Source organism: Micrasema longulum, unplaced genomic scaffold (assembly GCF_059751315.1).
Source record: "Micrasema longulum isolate JH-2025_06_02 unplaced genomic scaffold, ASM5975131v1 h1tg000978l, whole genome shotgun sequence".
Classification (NCBI taxonomy): domain Eukaryota; kingdom Metazoa; phylum Arthropoda; class Insecta; order Trichoptera; family Brachycentridae; genus Micrasema; species Micrasema longulum.
The window spans coordinates 191016-212643 of record NW_028278168.1 but is presented as its reverse complement, the minus strand read 5'-3'; the positions used below and the strand labels follow the sequence as shown (position 1 = coordinate 212643).

General features: G+C 31.1%; 2 protein-coding genes across 6 annotated transcripts; one reads left to right on the top strand and one right to left on the bottom strand.

The window, feature by feature from the left end:
- The first annotated feature begins 1039 nt into the window (after positions 1-1039).
- On the top strand, positions 1040-7918 carry Cox11 (Cytochrome c oxidase copper chaperone COX11). Its single transcript, XM_088232389.1, has 4 exons — positions 1040-1500; positions 2818-2973; positions 4662-4829; positions 7523-7918. Exons 1-4 carry the CDS (start codon positions 1261-1263, stop codon positions 7667-7669), a joined length of 711 nt encoding a protein of 236 aa, XP_088088515.1. The 5' UTR covers positions 1040-1260; the 3' UTR covers positions 7670-7918.
- Positions 7919-8057: 139 nt separating this feature from the next.
- Positions 8058-21623, bottom strand: LOC148277806 (tektin-3-like). 5 transcript variants are annotated; one of them, XM_088232384.1, is made up of 10 exons: positions 21546-21623; positions 19526-19659; positions 16420-16659; positions 14412-14502; positions 13897-14038; positions 12114-12211; positions 11773-12025; positions 11298-11428; positions 10839-10993; positions 8059-8468 (listed from the first exon to the last, which is right to left on the bottom strand). In XM_088232384.1, exons 2-10 carry the CDS (start codon positions 19555-19557, stop codon positions 8258-8260), a joined length of 1353 nt encoding a protein of 450 aa, XP_088088510.1. In that variant the 5' UTR covers positions 19558-19659; positions 21546-21623; the 3' UTR covers positions 8059-8257. The 5 variants fall into 5 exon arrangements, with proteins under 5 accessions (XP_088088509.1, XP_088088512.1, XP_088088510.1 ...); XM_088232382.1 differs by lacking the exon at positions 21546-21623 and adding an exon at positions 20709-20865; XM_088232383.1 differs by lacking the exons at positions 19526-19659; positions 21546-21623 and adding an exon at positions 18920-19012 and having other exon boundaries at positions 8058-8468.
- Positions 21624-21628: the final 5 nt, after the last annotated feature.

Here is a 21628-nt window from a genome sequence, read left to right as displayed (position 1 = left end):
CATGTCAGCAAGCGATGATTGTCCATGCATATCTCAATATACTCAAAACACAGAATGTAAGTTTTTTTTTAAAAATCACATTCCTGATAACGTGTTTTGGGCTGTACAAAAAAGTTTGGTGGACCGCAGGTTAAGTATGGCTGCTCTAGATTCATTATCCCCCAGAGGCTGTGAGCGGGGGGAATGGATTGCCAGCATTGCCAACCTTCATATTTGTTGTCCACCCAAAAGACCATGATCGGAAGGTGTTTTGCGGTGTGGAATTATCGCTTCCCTGTTGATGAAAGAAGAAAAACTTAGTGGATAAAAATAATAAAAAGAGAACGGCAAGATGAGTTTTGGAAACCAACAAAGCGAAGCATAATTTGTTTAATGCATTTTGAGGAGAAATGTTTTTATGATACAAAAAGTCATTTATCTAAATGTAAAACTTTAATGATAGAATATTTTGCTGTTTCTAAAAGGCAATACTTCAAAAAGCTTACTTAACAAAGGGGAAGTTGAAACTATCGGGTAGACTATATTGATATGTTTTTATTAAAAAGGTTTTTTTTTTTTTTCTTTTATTCAGGAAACATACAGTTAATAAGTATTATTTATAGGAATCAGGAAATTAGTAAAAACTCTTCATTAGAAAAGAATCGTTGATGTCTTTCTCTCGAAACAAAGCATTAAAATCAAGTTAACAAAATTACTAGTTATTTAATGTTCATTTTTAATTACTCTGAAGTAATTAGTGGAAAATGTTTGGCTTAGGGACATTTTAAACCTTAAATCTAGCTAATAATTATATTTTTACTCGAAATCACAACACGTATACATCAAAACCTTCCATGGAAATGCTGGAATAGTTTTTACAATAATTAACAGTTAATTTCACGGTGGACGGCGGTTTGTCCAGCGAATTATGTTGCCTGGAATATGACAGTTGACAGGCTTGCAGTGGACTTTTCATGACTCATGGCCTCTTTAATCCAATTCTGCCCCTAGGGGCGCTGTTAATACCCAGGCCTTGTAAGGGACGCCATTGATTTGACTGTATGTGCATTGTCTATATCTGTCATATTATCTAATAATAATGAAATGTCAATTATTCTGAAATTTGTGATTCTGATAAATGTACGGTGAAGCGGTGCGGTTCTTGATCGTTTTTTAATGAATTAAAATATTTACTAGTTATTTTGATATGTTAAAAACTATCATTCAAAATATTTATAGATTTGACATAAACTTTGTAGTTGTTGAAATCAGCATTTAAAAATGATTGATAGGTTTTTGAAAACATGCATGCGGCAAATGTATTCTAATTACTTTAAAAAAGTTGACAATACACGATATTTTCATATAGCGCCTAAACACTGTAAGGACCACGGTAGAAGTCATTCACAATCGATTAATAATAAGAATATATTTACTACCTTAAATTATGTGGCTGCATTGGGAGTTATGACAGTTGGATTAAGCTATGCTGCTGTGCCTCTGTATAGAATATTTTGCCAGGTAATTAAAATATCTTGCATTTATGTATGAATGCCATAAATGTTTTATATCTTGGCTACTGCACTTTCATTTGCAATAAAATAAACATTTAATATTGTTATTTTTTAGGTTATTTTTTGTCCTAGATTTAATTTTCTCTTTTGCAAAACCAAAGCGTCCGCTTTATTTTCGATTTCAAGAAATATGACCACATATCACCCTTCCGCTCCTTCACAACCTTTGCTCGCTAAAATATTTAATTGAGAGTTTAATTTATCTTTCTGATCGGGGTATTTGCTTCGCTCTTCTCAGAAGAGAGAACACTTTCTATTCCTCAACATTTTTTTTAAAGGAATAACCCTTTAAGCCTCTATTTAGAGGCTTGTCAGCATTTTTCTTTTTTTCTTTTATTTCTTTTTTTTTTGCACCACAACAGGCCAGGAGGCCCAATTACAGTGGTGAATTACATTACAGAACAACCAGGCTTGAGAAAAATCACATTTTTAATTTTTGTGTTCTCACCGGGAATCGAACCCGGAACCTTCCGTGCGTGAGTCAAGCGTCTTGACCGCTACACCACGGAGGCCGCATATGGGATAGAGGGAATATGGAAGGAGTTAATGAAAAATACACCACAACACCCAGACCAATTGAGAAAAAATCTTTCTTAGATTTTTTCCTTGCCACAAATCGAACCCTCGATGCCAGTTTCACAATTGGCTGTCTTACCAACTGCGCCACAGTGCCTGTCATATCATAGCTTATCATTTTTCAGTCATTCGTTTTCTGTTCAAGGTGCCAGACATTAGAATGAGCTACCTCTTTATGTAAAAATGCACCTTCTCCTGCCACTTTCAAGAAACTCCTGATACACTACTATTTACTCTTAGAACCCTAACCCTTTCCTGTCTCCTTCTTAACTCATTATCTGATTCCACACTCCTCATCCTTCAATGTGTATAACATTATCTACCTTTATCAAGTTTACATGCGCAAGCCTTATCTTCCCATTGAAAAGCAGCTGTTATTTTGAATTAATTTGGTTTTTTCATGCACATATCTTGATATGTATACATATTTTTCAAATAAAATAATTTAACCAACTCTTCTTTTGACCTGTCTGCTATTTGGTCGGCTTAAAAATATTGCTTTTAGCAATAAGTCCGCCAAAGTACTTATTCTTTGTACTTGAAGATTTAAATAAATAGGGTTTTTTTCATGTTCTATTTTATTTTTATCATACTGGTATTTAAAGAAATGTAATGTGTTTTATTGTAACTAAATGGACTGTATAGTCCATGAATAAATAATAGAATAATTATAAATACATATATTTAGTCTTACAGCTATGGAGGTACTACAGCAGTCTCAGAAGATTCAGAAAAAGTGAAAAATATGAAAACTGTTCCTAAAAGATTACTAACAATTAAATTCAACGCTGATGTTGGATCTTCAATGAGGTGGAACTTTAAGCCACAGCAAAATGAAATTCAGGTGGATATTACTTTAATATAATCTACTCATGTAATTTAACTATATGAGTTATCTATATTGGTTCACTTTTTACCTCGTATGTAATGTTAGAGTCCACATAAACTAATAATTTTAATTATGTAACAACTTATATTTACATATAAGTTATTAATTTAAAAATACTTGGTACACTTCCACTTATTTATTTTGACCAATTAGCGCTTTCGGCATCTTCAGACTGGTGAATATTATACAGTGTAAGGATAATTTATATAAAACTAAATATAATCTTAAGTGTAGGTACATTTAAAAATAATCTGCTGATTTATCAAAATTCTATCGCTATTATTTTTTGTCCTATTTATTTCTAAAATTTCCAATTCTATCTAACTTTTGACCTTTATGTCATACATGTAAAATTTTTAAGTTTTTTGATTTGTCAAAATTATGTTTTAATTCATTTAAATGTGATGCATAGTTTGATATATCGTTATTTAATCGATGTGAAGCTAAATGTTCTTTCAGTCTATATTTAATTGCTCTCCCACTCAGATGCCCATTAGAGGGTGAAAGCGCTAATTGGTCAAAATAAATAAGTGGAAGTGTACCAAGTATTTTTAAATTATCATCATCATCATATCAACATCATTACAATGGAATTCCATCAAGAATTTTCAATAAATTATTTAAATAAAACGAATAATTTAAATTGAAGTATGACTAATAGTTTATGTGAGGGTGTTAAATGCAAAACCGCCACTGTGCATGATCACTGTTTTTGCAAAGGCCAACTAAACCAGCAGCAAAAAGGTTATCTCTTTAAGGTTCAATGTGCAACTTGTACATGGTATAACAGGTAGCAAAAAGACTATTCATTTTAAGTTGAATATGCACATTGAACTTTAAAGAAATAGTAATTTGGCTACTGGTTTTGTTGATCTTCCCATAACAGTGATCATGCACAGTGGCGGATTTGCATTTAACCCCCTCATGTGGACTCGTAACATTATGTAAGAAGTATACCTGAAAATCGCTGATTTATAATCATATGTTGGTGATGGTGTTCTAGAAGTAAAATGTTTTATGAATAATTTCATAGAAAAATAGTTATCGGTGTTTTTTTTTCATAAAAAAAAAAATGTAATTTTTAAATTGTAGGTACCTGCTATTAAGTCAGCTTAAATATTGTTTCATTTTTATATACATTTATTAAAATATACATACTTCCACTAGAACAATTTGGTATTTTTTATGAAATTTTTGTTAATATTTTTTAATTTCCGCCGTGCACCTGTCTTATGGCAAAACGATGCATCTCAAAAAAGCTTGAACTGAGATAACCGCCTTTTAAATATTTTGATGGTATTTGGATCAGAAATTTTCTTTAAAACTTTAAAAAACTTTTAAAAATCAATGCGCTAATAAGGTATATAAAAAAAAAAAAAATTCAGCTTAGTTTAATAGTCTATTAACAAATAAAAAAAAGACACTAAACTTCCTCATTGACTAGGAAGCCGAATAAAAAATAATATTTAATACCATAAGATAGATATCAGAGATTAGAATATTTTAAGCTGTATAATGGCAAATCTATGCATTTATAGATGCCTCGTTTTGCCATCAGATAAGCGCACGTGTGTCCTACACTTATTTTTGTTATCAATTTTGCGGCAAATATAAGTTTTTATAATACTTTGTTTTTCTTTTAGTTGATGCCAGGAGAAACTGCACTAGCGTTTTACACAGCAAAAAATCCTTCAGACAATCCTGTTATTGGAATCAGCACATATAATGTAATTCCTTATGAAGCTGGACAATACTTCAATAAAATACAATGTTTTTGTTTTGAAGAACAGCAACTTAATCCTCATGAGCAGGTATTTAACCATATTATTATTCATCGTATAATTAATAAGACACTCACACTGCAAAAAAAATCTTCCCCACATAGGGGTGTAACAGGTAAACCAAAAGTAATATTTTAATCATAAGGTGTTAATGTTTCATTTTATAACTACTTACAAACCTGTAAATCCACTGATAAAAAGGGCTAAACATTTTTGCTGAAAACTTGTCATTAGATAATAAAAATTCAAAAATTAACACACTGTTTTCAACCATTTAATATTTATTTAATTAACCACCGATTTCGAAGCTACATAAGCTTCCTCATCAAGGTATAATTTAGTGATGAATGTTATCCTAGAGTAAGCGCCACAAAATAAGTCCCCCAGACTCAGCGCAGCGATCGCCAGATGAAATGTTTCCATATTAAAATATTGTATTTTCCCACATAAACAAATTTACGTTATTTACAAATTCTAAAAACATTCGTTCTCATTTATATTTGAAATTGGCTTCTGTGATAAAAAATGCCCACTTCAAAGCGATTATCTCCAATAAATCCCAATTCAAGCAAAAAATGCTCGCTTGAACACGAGTTTTATATGACTTTTGGAAATTACCTAGACGGTTTCTTTCAATTTCAAATACAGGCAGAATGGTGAATATTACACAGTGTGTAAAGTGGCCACTTAAACCAGCCAATGACAGGTCATAAGCCCTGTAGATGCCTAGATTTCCATATTACCTTATCTAAAATGTTTTTAATCTCTCTTGTAATATCTTAATTTTAGAATCCAATCATAAACAAGTACCTACTTACCAATGAAAAGTTACACCATCTTTTTTTGTTTATCCATTTTTCATTATAAAGTAAAGTTTTGTAAAGTTTAATCTTTAGAGGAAACGTGGTCTGACTTTTCTCTATACAAACGTATTCCCATATTTTTTCCCTGGATTATCGACTAGAACGGTGATTTTTTTACACACTAGGTATTTACCATCGGCATTTGCATTAGCTTTGTTTTTTTTTAAATTAATTGATCATTATGGGAACTAGAACCATCCAAAATTCTGTCAAAATGCCCAGTTTTATCCGCTGTCTTCGGGCGCATGGTATACAAACATGATAACTATCTTTAAAAATGCAAGGAATACCAGTACAGAATTTTATATTCTGATATTCTGTCCAAAAAAAATAACAAAATCAGTTCAGTTTTTAGGTGCGGAAAACGGGAAAGCGAAATGTCGATTTTGTCAATTTTAGTTAGGCATAAAAGGTCCGACATCCAGTTGTCTTTTTAGTACAGTATCAGGGAGGCATCTGCAAGACAGGGACAGAAAAACAGTCTTCAAATACCTATTTATAATATATTCTCTGCTGCCGCATATTCTCACAATTTATATAATACGAAACACAAAAATCTAACTTTCGATTATATACTCAAATCTAGCAATAGCAAAGCATTGCCGGGTTCACCTCGTATTTTACAAAAGACATCTTGTAAATTTAATACTAAATGGATTCGAAAATATTTTTTAATAAACTTCAACTATTCGGAATTGACTTTCATATGAAGAAACATCACCTACAATGTATTGTTCTGGCCGATAAATTTCAAATCACAAAATACAAACACTCGATAATTAATATGTATGTGTTATTAATCAAATGTTTTTTTTACTACTGTACTAATAAGCTAATGAACGAACATTCCCTATCGCCGTCAGAATTGATGAAATTAGATGGAGGGTGACAAGACAAATTTACTATACAGTATAACTCTGTTTATCCGAACTCCATTTATCCGGATTGCCAAATACCCGTGTTATATACAGGGTGTTTTTTAAACCCTGTCTCACATCTGAAACCACGATGATCAGTATGAGCAAGACATATTGGCACATTAAATACATTTTTAGAATTAATAAAATTTACAAAAATAAAATATTAAAAAAAAACAAATGGTTGCTTACTTCTGCAGGGGAGAAACGAGGGGGAGGGGGGAGTCTGATACACTGTCAACCGCGTAGCCGCGCCCCTCTCGCTTCTCCCCTGCAGAAATAAGCAACCATTTGTTTTTTTAAATATTTTATTTTTAAAAAATTTCTTCATTCTGAATATATTTTTTAATATGTCTTCTCGCCCATACTGATCATCGTGGTTTCGGATTTGACAGGGTTTAAAGAACATCCTGCATATGGTATCATCATATTATTAATCTATGCTATTTTTATAATAAATAGTATTTTGTCTTTGGTTATTTATGTACTCTCAATATCTCTTCTTATATATATGTCACTTCCTATACTACAATAGAAAAGTAAAGTTGATATCAACACCATACCACAATGTGTTTATTATCTAATTAATCATATTCATTTAAAGAATATAACAATCAGGATCAATATCGGAAAATAAAGGTGATACTAACCAATAAATACTCGTAAATGAGTTTCTTCGTCAAATAAAAGAATTAGATATTTTTTAAGTTGTTTGCAATATGCGGATTTGAATGCCTACTGTTCAAATGGCATTTGTAGAAAATACTAAATAGATACCTACATATTTATTTATTATTCTTTTCATACTTGCTACCTTTAAAGTAAAGATTTAATTTAGCAGCTAATGTAGGTAGTTAAACTAATTCTATAGATAATAAAAAATTAGTAATAAATTTAAATAACTGTGTATAATTTTACAACTAAACCAAATATTTGTTTATAGGTGGATATGCCAGTTTTCTTTTACATTGATCCAGAATATACTGATGATCCGAAAATGGAATTTGTCGATGAGATCACTCTCTCATATACATTTTTTGAAGCTAAAGAAGGACTTCAGTTACCAGTTTTAGGTCATGCCAAACGCTAAGAGAAAATTGGAAGTGTAAAATCACCACATCAAATATCTAACCTGTAGTTATTATTAAAGTGAATATTAAAAATAAACTTTTTACTGTAATATTTTTTTCATTTGTTAAATTATGTTACAAGTGTTTAGATTTTATCATCACTGTATTCTCCTGTGAATTTGTAAAAAAAAATATTATGTAATTTATTTATTAATTATATTCTAATTGTTTCTATTATATTATTAATAAAGTTAATAACTTTTTATTGTTATTAAGTTTTTCTTGATTTTCATCCCTGTTTAAATGTATTTATGCATTTTAAATGTTAATTTTTTATTGTAATTTTATCAAAATTAAAATGTGATCAAAAGAAAGCAAAATTAAATTACAAAAAAACACAACTTTCATTTATTTTTATATTTAATAGTATAATCTAAAAACCATTGCATTTATATGTAAAATAAAATATTTATAATATTGACATAACATTGTCACAGAATTACAGATTTTTTGCTAACAAAATAAACTCCAAAATGGTCTGGTTTTACAAAATTGAAGTATAATATATATAAGTGTGCTCCAAATGTGTTCCTAGAGGTTGTGTAGTTCTAATACTTGATTGATGCAGTGACCGGGTATCCTCTGCGAAGTCCCCCACACAAATCTCTGTCTATGAACAGTGTATTGACTTTACTGCGCAAGTCATTCTCAAGCCCAGCACGTACACTGAGGAGAGACTGGTGGGTTGTCTCCGCCTGGGTTAACTTTTGACGCAACATCGCTATATTATCCTCCAAATCACAAGCTTCTTGGACCAACCTATTGAAAATAATTAAAATATTCCAATTTAGTAAATTATTAATGAGTTGTAATTTTGTATACCTATAAAGAACAAATATATATATATTATATTTTATACACAAATATATACATATATTTCAACAACCAAATATACTTAACAAATTACAACAGGGATGGAGAATACCTTAAATAAGGGAATATGGAAGTCTAGGCATTTACAGGTGTAATTTGTTAATCTTAATGACTCCCGAGGGGGTGAAATCCAGTATTTTGTCTATGAACATTTGGACAAACTCAAATATTGTAACCAAATATACATTTTATTTCAAACTAATGTTTTTTTGAAAATAATAATTTAATTCATTTAATTTTGCAAATGAATAAATTCTAAGACTAATCTCATAAAATAGATGCAAAATGATTATAATAGTATACATTTTATTGAGATGCTGTAATGTCATTTTGGTATTGTCATTATGAGGTTTTTAATCACAAAGGACTCATTCCAATGTCGACAATTGCCAACATATTTATGCTTTTTATTCTACACTATATGCTTATTTATATTATTTTAGAGATTGTTCATTGATTGCATACAAAAAAACTTTAGTATTTAAAAAAAAAAACTTATTTTACTTTCCAATCTTATTGACTTTATTGTTTCTTATAATATGAGATAGTACACTATTAATATTTATATGTAAACACTTCATATTAGTAGCAATATGTCAAGTATTAAATTAAACACTCTTGAGTTTATTTTGAAGCACTATTAGTTTCGGAAAGCACAGATTTTTCCATCTACAGCAGTCTGATTCTAAGTTTGCGATAATTTAACATGAGCTCGTGTTAACAGGAGTGCTATTCTGAACCACTTTCGTGGCACGAGAAAACAGTTTTTCTTGTGTATTTTGTACGTAAATACACGAGAGCGTTTGCAATACCAACCCAGAATACAAATTTGAATTTACGTTCTAAGTAAAGCGGGGCCGTGTTAATTTCAGCTTTAACTTGCGATAGCACGGACTCAGAATCAGACCTTAGGTGTAGTTATAAACTAAACATAAATTTACAGAAATAAAAAATCTAGGTACTGACTAGGATGGAAGGAGCTAATAAATGAGGGGAGTTTTAAAAAACAAATATTGTAAGTAATGGTGCGGGCTTTTCAAATATAATGAATTAATTAATGTTTTTTAAAAACTTTTTATTTTTATTTCTAGATTTCGACGCTTCGATCTACTGAACCCTATGTAACACTGAAGATGGCCTGCAAGTAGCAGAGGAATATGATGACTTACCAATAACATATTATCCAAATTTGTATGATTTTTAGAAATAAATCAAGTTTTCATCTTAATGCAAGTTGATAAAAAATGTATTTCCACAATCCCAGAGCAAACTTGATGGTTTGCCAACGCGAGAACATGCAACATATAATTGGCCACGTGAGAAACACGGATTTTCTATATCCAACCCGCAAATGGACATTGTTTGGCTTTGTGACTTATTAATAGTCATTACCGATGCCAAACAAATTATAAATTGCAGGCGTCTGAATGGAATGGGTGAGTCTGAAGGGATTATTGGGATCCGTGGCAGGAGAACAACTTCATCTTGAAACTTACCATTCAAAATGGTAGCTTCAAGAACATTGCCCATTTTTTTTTATGGCCAATTGCGTGCTATTGCATAGCTTTGGTGCATCGTGCTCAAATCAAAATCGTGCAAAAATCACTGGTCTGGTAATGACACAATCCAGGGAGAAAATACGGGAATACGTTTTAATGAAGAAAAGTCACACCACGTTTTACCCTGAGCCCTTTAAAATTATGATTAATTGATGTAGTTCTTTATCCGCCAGCCGAGTTTTGACGTGAGCTTGATATTTAATTTGAAACCAAAAGAAATAAAAAGAAAAATGCCTGATTATGTCGTAAAAGCGTACAAAAACTGTTCAGATAAAAGGAAAAAGACTTTTCATTGATAAGTGGTACCTAGGCATTTTGATTGGGATCCATAAAAAGCGAATGTTGTTTGTAAAACAAACTTTTTATATACACAAAAAAACAACATCCTTCCTTTTTTTTATAAATGCGTTCTCGTGAAATGTAGCCCTGGTAGGTGGATGAATAAAACATTTTCCTTATACAGATTAGATTGAAATTTTTAAGATCAACAAACATCCGCAGCGCAAAGCTCATTCGTATGCAAAAAACGCACTTAAATCGGTTAAGCCCTTTAGGAGTTTGGTGACATCACACGTACAGAAGAATTATATTCATTAAAATAAAATGGCATGTCATTCATCAGTAAAAATTCCTAAAAAAGATTTTTTTTTAAAATCAGATTTAAAAAATATATATATAGGTATAAAAGAGGTTTCACCTGTTATGTGCACCGTCCTGACATTTCTCCAAGTGTGGTCGGTTAGTGCGAGCTTGTAACCTGGTGTGTGCCACCTTCATGGGAGCCATCTTATCCTGAATAGCTTTGTTAAGCAATTCCATTGTCTTTTCTACGTCAAATATTTCTTGCTGAACCTGTACATGGCAATAAAAACTGTTATTTTGAATACGAGAAGCAACAATTTTATTTGACGTATTATTTTTCAGTGACAAATTCAATTGATTATGTTTATTTTGGTTTTAAAAAATATTTATGTTTAAAATTACTAAAACATTTGTTTTAAATTAGATGAAAGGAAATATTGGACACTTAAACCCTTTTGAACTAAACTAAGAAGAAGATCGTATTACCGTTTTTTTTTTTTTATAAAATAAATTCACAATAATTAGTTTTGTTGAAAAATTATATTTGAAATAAAATTGCTAAAAGAAAACCAACCTTATGTAAATGCAGCTGTAATTTGCTCTTCATTTCTAGTGTTTGTGCCGCTCTTCTAGCTAAAGCACTATTAGTACTACTCCAGTGGTCCCATATATTTGTAGCGCAAACGTTTATCAAGTTATCAGCTTCTGTAATTCATAAGAAACTCGTATAATTATAACCAAAACATGCTTTTTACACAAGTTTACACCTTATATTGTGGTATTTACAACAAATATGTAGATATATTATATGAATTCAGGAAAAACTATAACTATACACATACTTACATATATTATGTATCTGTGGCTAGTTTTTAGAAGAGGCATTAGCAGCCTTTTTTTTAAAGCATTATTATTCAGAAGATGAATTGACAAAATATTACATATTAATACATAATTATGTTTGAACTGTTGCTTCTCAGTATTGTTAATTTTGGTTATATTTACAAATATAAATAATGCAATTATTTTTACTGAAAAACTTGTTTTACCAGATCGCATTTGTGCGGCGTGAGCTCTTTCTGTCTGTGACCTTTTAACAATATTAGCGCTGCCATCAGCCCACGATTGCGGATCACTGACATTGGGGTTGAACCTCTCCACCCCAGCGTAGTACTGAATTCCACGGGAAGAGTTATTGAGTTGGTGACACAATGTGTCTATTCCCATAGCACTCTCCTTATTACGCAGATCCGTCTCCAGTTCGTGTTGAGCAGCTCGTGTGTCACGCAACTGGTTATTCACCTGTAAATATTGTACAAATGCTTTTCAGATAGTTTATCTAAAAGATAAATCTACTGACTGTTATATAACAACAACGTATTAAACATACCCTGTTAAGCATATTTTGAAATCTATCTTGACATGTTCGTAATTCTTCTACTTCTTTTAACAACGATTGTTCCACTGGATCATGAACAAGTTCTATGCCTAGAACAATATTTTAAATCTCATCTTAATATTTAAAATGTTTTCCATCTAAATGCATATTTTTATTTATTGCATACTAACCTTTCTAATATAATAATAAAATATAGCATGTATGTATACAAGTTTATATTGTACCTATTTATTTATTTTTGGACTTTATGTACATGTTCAATTTATATACATATAAGGGCGGGCATATCGTCTTAAAGAAATTTCTTCCTACCTTCTTATGCCTACCATGCAAGAGGTTTATTTCCCAACATGGCAAACATGAATTATTTATTTAAAAGGGTATTTTTACATTAAAATATTTCACATTCCTAGGGCTGGTATCTGAAGCATAAGACTGATAACCTTAACTTATCTTTGTGTAATAAAACTGATCAAGATACGCTGCTGTTAGTGTACTGAGATGAGGACCGGAGATGCCTGGAGGCTCTTTGTGGACACCATATACTCCAAATAGGGAGCGGATATGGAATTATGGTGTACCAATGCAAACCTCTATGCACCACTAGGTGCGGAAGGGGCATAACAAATTTAATTATATAAATAAAAATTCAATTTAAATTTTTATTGTGGCTCTAGAAAATTTTGCTTTGCAAGACATTTTTTAACATCACACGGTTCTCTCTTAAAAGTAAACAAGAAAAACTTTTACCTTTGAATGGATTTCTGTTATGGCCACACTGATGAGATGATACAAAAGCGTATTTATTTATTTAATCACAACATAATTTAAAAAAAGTTTATTAAATACAAAGACACAGCTTATAGTGACACAACCAGGAACAACACCCGCCTGTGAATAAATTAATTAATCTAGCAATAAATAAATTTCTAGGTAGTATTTTCATAACTAACATGACGCAGTAACCTCCTATAACGAGTGTTTTAAGGTTACGGCGGTGGATCTGGCTTGGACATGTGCTGGGCATGCCTCGGGGTAACCTTAACCCAACTTGCCTCTTCTTCACACCTGCGGGCCTGGATGACGATCTTTCAGTTTTATTCGTCAGAACTAAGAGACATGGGAGGAAGCGAGATTGCTGAGTAGCAGGAGGGTTTCCCAGATGCATCTGGTGATGTCCACATGCTCCAGTTAGGAGCAGATGTGAAAAAAGAAGAAAGATATCTTGAAAAAAGAGATTGCTTACCGTGTGCCCTCCAGACCAACTTGACTGTCTGATATTTTCTATATTTGTAACATTAAAACTACTCATCGGAAACATTCTACCATCCCTCGTATATGTGAAACATTTAGCAAGATTTTTTATAGTCTTGATATATACAGAAGAGAACTAATAGGCTTGATTCAGAATAACAGAGAATATACGTTTTGTCTCTTTTTTTGCTCTTTATCATTAAATCAAATGCAATTTTCTGCTCCTAATTTCCTTCATTCATCCTTCACCACTCATCAATTTCCTTCCCACTATCTCCTTGTTTTGTCCATATATCTTATATTTTAATATATAGTATATTTATTTTTTATTTATACAGTTTGAACCGTCGTCACTTTATTTTAGTATAATTAAGTGAATACATATTTTTGGATGGCCCTATTATTTTTATATGTGTATACATTTTTTTATATTTTCTATTTACAATAATTTAACCTGTTCATCTGTTTGTATTTGAAATAAATAAAACAAAATATACAAAGTAATAATGATTGCTGTAACCTTGACGCTTCTCCCGGTTGTAGAGACACTCTTGTACAATATGTAGAGGCCCCTCACACCCCTGTAGGGCTCTCTCTACCTGTCTCTTGCAAGTATTCAGTTGTTCCATCTCATTCACAAGGCGTTCTAACTCCGTGTCCAACTATAATCGACATTATGTATTTATTAGCACTAAAGATACTTCAACAAAGACTAAAATATGAATGTCTGATCATGGGTCATGAGCAGAATGAAAAATGTTGCACTATTCAAAGTGATCTATTAATCAGACAATGACAATTTTTAAAATGCCTGGACATTAATATTTGTTCTTAAAATCTTGTCAATTTTCAAACAAAACTCCTGAATTATTTACAAAAAGTTGATGTTACTTAAAATGTTTTTTTCAAAGTAAATAAACTTAGATCATCAGTAATAGATGAGGCTTAACTTATTTATTTGGTGAACTTAAAAGTTATGAAAATAATATGTATATAACACATGTATGTTTAATTCTACATTCTGTAAATAATCACCTCATTTCTCCAAAATGTTGTGTCAGTTATTCTTTCTCCTAATCTCTGACCAGCATCTCTTTGTCCCTGAAGAGTATTTTCATCAGCTTCTCTATGAAATAATGTATTGATCATAATTTCTTGACAGACTGAAATTTATTGCAATTGAGAGGGAAAACATTTTTGAGAAAGGAATATGTAAGTCTAAGCATTTACAGGGCTTAACTGGTTTAACCCTTTATTGGACACCTAGAATAAAGTGGTACATATATATACCACCAAAATAAGGGTGTTTATTCTATATTTCATATGAATGTCTTTTGTCATAATTAGTATTGAGTCGCTCATACAAGAGGCACTACAAATGTCGCATACACGAATGCAAAATGTCCCGCTGAAATAAATATTTGTGTACCGCCTCAAACGCTTTGTCCCACTCCAGTCTCGTGCGCAGCGTTGCCAAGTCTACCGATTTTATGGTAGATCTAAAAATTTTGGGAGCAATCTACCGAATTCGATGGTAATTCTACCGATTTAAAAAAAAATAAATTAAATAGTTGACATTTGTGTCATATCCCCGACGGGAGTGGGGAAATAGCGCATCGAGGGTGAGGGATATGGCTTATTGAAATTTGCTTGTAATGTAATGTAAAAAATAAACATCAATTTTTTTTTTAAACTGTAATAAAAACTGAAACATTACACAACCATTATTGTATTAGGGAATTTAACCTTAAGGTAATAACCCCGATGAACTGTTGGTGTTGGCATAATTTTTTCCATCTCTGCTTCATCTTTTGCTAGGGGAAAAATACAGTTCATTTCTCCCCTCTTCATGAAATCTACAGTGATATCTTCATCTTTGCATTGAACAACCCCCCCACTGCGGTAGAGCGGCTTGACTTTTCCTGTGAACTCTACTCGGAATCCTTTTTTTAACAGGCCCACAGAGTTTAAACGGGGTTTAAAGGGCATAAAATACCATAGAATACGTAAAACCAATTTGAAATTTAGGAGGGAACGTAATACGGAACTTTCAAAACAATGCATTGAAATTTTACTTGTGCTTACCTACAAAATTGCGTAGAAAATGGGTCCTAGCTTGAGCACGGTTAGCCACACACCAAGTTAGATGCACTTCATCTGGTGGTTAAGAATTAAACTAAAAGATTGTTAGACACACGGTGCCTTGGTAGCCCCCATAACGGAGTTCTCATAAACGCGTCATTACCCCATCCCGCATTCTACCTTATATTTTATTACGTATTTATAAAAACTATTATTTCATTTTTAATTCTAACCATGTATTATAATTTACATTATTGTTTAAAAAAATACAAAATCGTATTAAGAGTTTATTATATAGTTTATTTAACAATAGAAATAATATCATTGTTTTATAAATTATAAACCATAATCAGTATGTGTGTGATCATTTTCATAATTGAATTGAATAAGTACTCATAATTTACTCTTGCTTTTATAACATACTTGTTTCACTCAGTAAGTCTATATCAAAGCAGGCTTTTAAAAAAGATGTAGCTTGTTAATTATAATTTTACAATCAAACTGCTTAATTTAATTATGTTTTACATGAATCAAAATTTACTCAAATAATGAGGAACTCAGCCCTACAGGAAATTGGGTAAATGTTTTCTTGCCCATGGTAAAAATTGGGGCATAAAATTGTATGGCAAAGTTTCTAGAGAATGTGCGAATTTTTTTTTTTTAATATTTGAATAAAAATGCACTATGAACGACGTCACTGGTTCATATGAACCAACCAATGATATAAGAGCTTTGAAAGATATCCGGTTTGCTTAGCGTAAACGAACCAATCGGAAGAACTAATAGAGAAAAACCTCTGACATCAAACGTGGAGTTATTTCAGAAATGCAAAACTTTAAAAAATCATAGCGCTGATAATACGATATATAAAAATTTATTTTTTAAAATATTGTCTTAGTTTAATAGTATATTAACAAATAAAAATATATAAAAAAACACTGAATTTCCTCATTATATTTACCTCACACATCTAATGATGTCGTTTCTCATCCGCTCAGCATAATTCCTTTTGGCATCGGATTCATTATAATTGGAAATAGTGTTCTGCCCCCACTCGAAGGGAGTGTAGCGGGTGTACAAAGCAGCGCGGGCGGCATGCTCGGGGGCTCGGTCAAAGCCGGTTATCAGGTTGGGGAACCTTAGTGGCTCTTGCCCACCGTAACAGGGGTCTACCAGGGCATTAGTTATTGGCTGGGACTGGCTGTGTATCAAAAAAATATCAACAAGACATAGTCGTGTTATTTATGAAATTGTTTTTTTGTAATAAATAACTCGACTAATTAAAAAAACAAATATGTTAGAATGAGTGAAACCGGTAGGAAGACCAATAGTCTTTAAAATGGTTTTCGGGTATATGGAGGGAGTGCTTTTACATGTTATGAAGTAAAAAATAACATCAAATAACTACATAGCATGTGTTTAACTTCGTATAACTGTGTTTATCTATGTAAAAAAATTAAGTAGTTATTTATACTGTCTTATGTGGTCACATAATTAAAGAAAGTTTTTGTATTTGTTATTTAGTTATTGTTTTTAATTGATTGGCAAACAGGCAATTATCATTTGTAATTTTGCCCTTATATTCATTCTGGTTGTTGGCATGTACAAAAATAATTATACCATGGGTTGTAGTCCCATGGGTAGTGTCACGGATTCCAAATCAGGAGGTCTAAGTTTCGAACCCCGTTCTACCAAAACTTTTTACCTATTTTCTCACAGGATTATTTACGCCCAATAAAAATATATATATTTGGGTATAAGAACGCATAACAATTTATTTTTTTTTTAAATGAAAAAATAGGTTTCACCTTTGATATATCTCTATACACTAGATGCAGCACTAAGCACTCGTTTTATGTTTCATTCAACTTAAGTTTCAGAACTTAACTAGTGTAACTTGAAGCAGCGTAAAAAGGAGTGACATACAGCTTTGAATTAAAAACTGAATTAGACAGTTAGTCTTTTTTTAATCTACGACACATTTTGCACGGAAATGTTGACGCGACAACGCAAATTTTTCAGAATATAATTTCAAATTATCATTCTTACAATGTATTTTTGTTGTTTGGAACAGTCGAAAAGTCGGTAATAAAGAAGAATCTGTCACTCAAAATCATACTACCAAATAAAATATTCAGATTTATAAAATACTGATTCACACAAAAAGTTAGATTAGTAAGCGATCAAAGTGTAATGAGAAGAACCTGTAAATTATAATAATGCTACCGTACTGCACAAAATATTCTAACTTATTTCGGGTATGCGGCGTCAGCAAATGAAAGCTAATACTGAAAGAAATCAAACAAAAAATTAACCTTTTGAATATGTATCACCATTGTGGACAAGACAGGGTCTGCATTGAATAAAAGTATAATTATGATATCTATGGGATAGAATTTAAAAAATAGTATTTTAATTTATTTAATTATTAAAGTAATTTACATTTAATTATTTATATAATCTGTTAATTGAGTACATACATATTTTCTGTTTTTGCTTGTGAGTCATCTAAACTGCCTAACTAGGGATAGCTTCCCTGTTCTAAGGCAGTAAATAATGTATTTTTGTCATAAATATCATTTACTTAAATAAAACATTTTTATCAATTTTGATAGTTTTTAAAACTTAAAGTTAAGACATTAATACATATAAAATTATGTATAAATGAGATCCACATATATACAGTATTATTACTAGAGCACACATTAGAATATGTTTATGTGTGCCCTAATTCCAGATTTAAAATTAAATGATAATTAAATTTACACAATCAAATAATAAATATACCACAAATATCTCAATCCTACGTCATTACCATTAAAACTAAATATCAATTTATCTATCTATTTACATACATCATTTTAAAATAAAAAGTATTAAACTGCCTGCTTCCCCGTTTTAGGAGAGTTAATATATTTTTATTTTCAATAAAATTATAATTTAAAAATAATTACAATTTTATTATTATTATTAGAGCACACATAAGAATATGCCTATGTGCGCACTACTTCCAGATTTAAAAGTAAAAAATAATAAATATACCACTAATACCTAAATCCTAAGTCATTACCAGTAAAACCAGAAATCAACTTGCGTCCTTCTACATCGGACAATTTCTCTGACTCCCCCGAACAATACATATTAAAAATGCAGTCAACATCTTCCTTAGCCTGACAATCCCACCACACTTCCATGAATCTTGTATAAGGTTATATATCCTTGAGCCTATATAGTATTTGCTGCCTTTGAGCCAAAAAAGTATTAAATCCTCTCCGTAGAATCAGATCCTTATTGGAGTGTGTAGTATTATGACCATGGCAAATCGTTGTGTATTTTTCCCTGTTAAGATGCGTGACCGCTACTGACCCCAATATATACTGTTGACGGATATCCAGCACTTTAAATTCTTTGAAGAGCGAATCACTTGATTATCGGTCTGATTTTTTTAATATTGATTTTACCTATATTTATTTTGATATAGAAATCTACATCCAATAAACATCATATATATATATTAAAATCCGGTCAATGGGCCAGTTACAGATTTCTCTTCTTTCAATAATTGTTAATTTGTGTGTTTTAAAGAGAGAAAAAAAATCAGCAACAAATGAATAGCAATTGTTTGTTCAGTTGTGATAATTTTGGTTATGGTGTATGTTAGTGAAGATATGTTTATGTGTATTAAAATGTACAGGGTCTCGCTTATTAATTACTTTCATGATATCATTAATATTTTTTGAGTTCATAAATACATAAATGAAAAGCAAAATCAGCATAATGTGTTATCAATTTGTAAATACAGTACATAATGAAACTAAATTAAGACTGTAATTCCTTTATAAATACATACTTTCACATTTTGTTTTTAGTAAGTAGGTACTTTGTTAGAAAAATGGCAAAAGGAGGCACTACCATTTTTTAAACTACACATATAACTTTAAATGAATTTAAGAAAGATAGAACCTTCATCCATTTGCATGAATTTAATACCAAAAAAGTTACATAGACATTTATATAACCAAAAAATTTCGTAATAAATAATTTGTTTTATATTATGGTCTACTTACAGAGGCCTCGATTCCAACTCCTCATATCCCATGACGGGCCTCCATGGATGTCTGCGTGTGGTATGGTATGAGGAACCCAACTTTGGAGTGTTGACAGAAGTAGATTCTCTTATTGGATTCCATGGCTGCACTTGCTGTTAAAAAAGCAACTATATTTTAAGTACTTGCATATTTCCAGACATGGACTGGATTTTAGCCTCTAGGGAATTTTTAATATATGTAATATATATTACAACAGATACCCAAAACATTTTTAAGAAAGTAATATGTAAGTCTAGGCATTTACAGGGCTCATGACCTGTCATTGGTTTTTTTTGTACCTAAGTATTATTTTGTCAAAGAATTTATCGATAGATAGCCCTTTATGGATAAGTTTCAACACTAAAATATTATAAATAACGTTCATAAAAAAAAACCTTCTTCTTGATCATCCATTATGCGAAGCTAAGGTTATTTATTTCATACTTTAGGTGCCAGTCCAGAAACAATTAAATATTTCAATGCAAAGTGCAAAACCTCCCTGTGAACAATTATTTCATATCGACCTTATCGGGAATCGAACCCAGAACCTCGAGCATGGGCATGACTAAGTGTTTGGGGGTGGTTATCCCATTCTTTTTAGGGGGCTAAGGGCGCGTCAATGTGTATTGAGTATTAATTGGTCGGTGGTCAATCTTTATAAAATAATCCCCATATATTTGGTTATAATACAATAGGTTAATAATCTAATTCAGTGCTTCAATAACTTTTAAATAAAATTATATTTAAACTAAATTTTATTTGAAATAACAAAAATATTAAAACAGAGAAGAGAAAATTACTAAATAATGCTATAAAAATATGCTCTAAGCACTGAGGTATATTTGAATAGATTTGATGCTTCATAAAATGATATGTTCAAATTATATTCTAAAAATGAGTCATGACGCATCAACATTGCCGTTCAAAACTCGTAAGAGTAAAAGACTTACTATCTATGCCAGTTTATTGCGAATTTAAAATTGAATGTCGCGCCCTATTACGCTGCTTCGTAAAACACTATTGCCCACCAAATAAAAGAAATTTTGAAGCCTCAGTTAGATAAAACACATGACAGAAGCTAAGGGCTGCACTGCATACACTATACATATCAATGATTACAAGTATATTGTTTCATAATTTACAAATAACATTTTTAACAAACCATATCTGGATCTCTAGGCTTCATTTCAACTTATATATTTTTTTAAACTCGTAGAAAAATCTATTTTAATTTTTTTTAAATATAAATAAAAACCCTAATCTATGTTTCATAACATGAAATTTTATGAATAAAACAAAAGTTTGTCAATCAACAATTTTTAAAACAGGTAATTTAATTTTGGAAAAATACTACTTATAAACATTATTTGTCGTAGTTACCTTGTACCTATTCATAAAAATTGTGAATTTTAAGTAGGGACCTAACCAAACTCGACTTATCTGAATCGAACCATGTTGAGGCGGACTGAGGCCATAATAAAAAACAAACAAAAAATATCACCCCTTTATTTTTATCGTAAGGCACTGCATTCCTGCATTAGTACCTATACCAATAGCAGCGTATCTCAATATTTTTTGTAACGGGTAAAGTAGGTAATAATATTATGATCAGCCATATGCAAATGCCATTTCTGTAAAAACACATAAAAAAAATATGTGTACTTTATGTCAACCTGTGTTGGGAATCAAATCCGAGACATCTTGCATAGTCAGCAAACGTACTGACTACTAGGCAAAGAGGCGAACTATTTTTTACTATCCATCCTAGTAATAATTGTGCATGAAAGAGTGAAAATTAAAGACGCGCGTGCTCACTACTCACTTGCAAATTTATTGACCAATCACATTGACATCCAAAATAATGTTAGGATTGCTAGGGAAATTAATAATAGTGATGCTAGGTTACCGGTTTCCACCAAGGTTTTGTGTTGTGTTTATCAATAATAAGTATAACAAATAAAAGCACTCACCTTCAGTGATATAATACCTCAATGCTCACCTTTGATAATATATTTCACAATCGTATCAATATTGTTTACAATGTAACTACCTTCAAAACGGCATTCAAAAATTATCTAAATA